The 1,471-nt window shown below is 38.5% G+C and overlaps 1 protein-coding gene across 2 annotated transcripts; it reads right to left on the bottom strand.

Moving 5' to 3' along the window:
• LOC100265247 (uncharacterized) lies at positions 1–633 on the bottom strand. 2 transcript variants are annotated; one of them, XM_002262800.4, is made up of 2 exons: positions 506–633; positions 1–390 (listed from the first exon to the last, which is right to left on the bottom strand). In XM_002262800.4, exons 1-2 carry the CDS (start codon positions 547–549, stop codon positions 126–128), a joined length of 309 nt encoding a protein of 102 aa, XP_002262836.1. In that variant the 5' UTR covers positions 550–633; the 3' UTR covers positions 1–125. The 2 variants fall into 2 exon arrangements, with proteins under 2 accessions (XP_002262836.1, XP_010647936.1); XM_010649634.3 differs by having other exon boundaries at positions 1–399; positions 506–611.
• Positions 634–1,471: the final 838 nt, after the last annotated feature.

The following is a 1,471-nucleotide window of genomic DNA, read 5'->3' on the forward strand; positions in this document are numbered from 1 at the left end:
TTAGTACATCAAAAGCCATCATCTTCTTTTATATATATATACTAGATTCATAAGCCTATGACATGAAGCTCATGATCATAGTTTATTATACGTACAAGGCCCTTCCTAGGACTTCAATATTGAGTTCAAACATCAGGGTCCGGTTTGTCCACTCCATCCACAGTCCTCAACCAGTAAGTCTGGCCAAAGCAGGCTGCACCATCCGGGACATCGTCCATCATATGGTCATGCCCTTCGGGGAAGTATATCCCAGTCCGAGGGTGCGGCACCCAGCTGGACGATGAGCCGTCGCCCTTATGATCAGCACCATCCGTCCGTCCTCTAGCTTTCCCCGGCGCCCCCTCAGCCCCAGCTACCTTACTCAAGCCCCGCCACACCGGCTTTGCTCCCCTGCATGAACTGACACTGCCTTAGAATTTTGTGTAAAATATGCCTTATATATACAAGAAATTTAGAGCACCCCATTAGCAAAAGAACGCAAACCAGTGACCCAAAGTGGAGTTACCTAAGAAATAACACCTGTGTTTTGGCTACACCAGTTCTAGCCATGGCCTGATCAGCAGCAAAGATGTAAGCCCAGAGCTGGGTTTGTTACCAAGGGTGTGGAGTCCTGACCCCTTTTTATGCCCTAAAAATGACACATTCTTGGTGCATAACAGCGGCGCTACAGAATCGATTCTCACTGTACAGTTTTCGTGCAGATTACCTGAGACAAATGAAAAGTATACATTCTAAAGGAAAAGTGAATTTCGGCACCTTCTCCATTCGGGTAAGATGAGGAGTGAAAAGTACTGTGGTCTTGAACCTTATTCTTGTTTGTCCTTTGATGGGGGTACCCTCCGTTAAATGGACTAAAGAAAATGCCATCGTCCGTGTGCTTATTTGTTGACGATCTTGGTTGAGTACATTGAGAATATATGGATTTTGTAAAGGAGTTGTGAGATGCGGGTTGATGTTTGTATGTTCAATGTGCTCCATGACTGTACATAGCTTATAATTGAAGTAAAAAATTCCCATTCATGTACTCCCAAAAGGACGAAAAATTCAAGGCCAAGAAAAAAAAAGAAAAAGAGTAATGCTAAAAAATCGACACATGACAAAACAATTAAGAAATGTTAATGTTAGTATATTTACGTGCTTACGAGTGGAAATAGAAATGGAAATAGGAGTAAATAAAAAAGAAAAATTAAAATTTTAAAAAGAGTGGAATTTAATTTTTATAATAGAGATTTTTCTATTTCTATTCTTATTTAAAAAGTAATTCAAACTAATTATTAAATGGAAATGAAATTGAATTCTCGTTCTTTATTCCGACATTTCAAAATAGTCAATGTACAAGAAAATTAAATTGAATATATGTTTTAACTTTTAAAAAATCTTTAAAATATAGAATATTAGGAGAGAAGTAAAGACCGTCTACTTGCTTTTGAGTTTATATCCAATAATTATTCCTCGATCGTCAAGTCAAGAT

This window comes from Vitis vinifera, chromosome 3 (genome assembly GCF_030704535.1).
Source record: "Vitis vinifera cultivar Pinot Noir 40024 chromosome 3, ASM3070453v1".
Classification (NCBI taxonomy): domain Eukaryota; kingdom Viridiplantae; phylum Streptophyta; class Magnoliopsida; order Vitales; family Vitaceae; genus Vitis; species Vitis vinifera.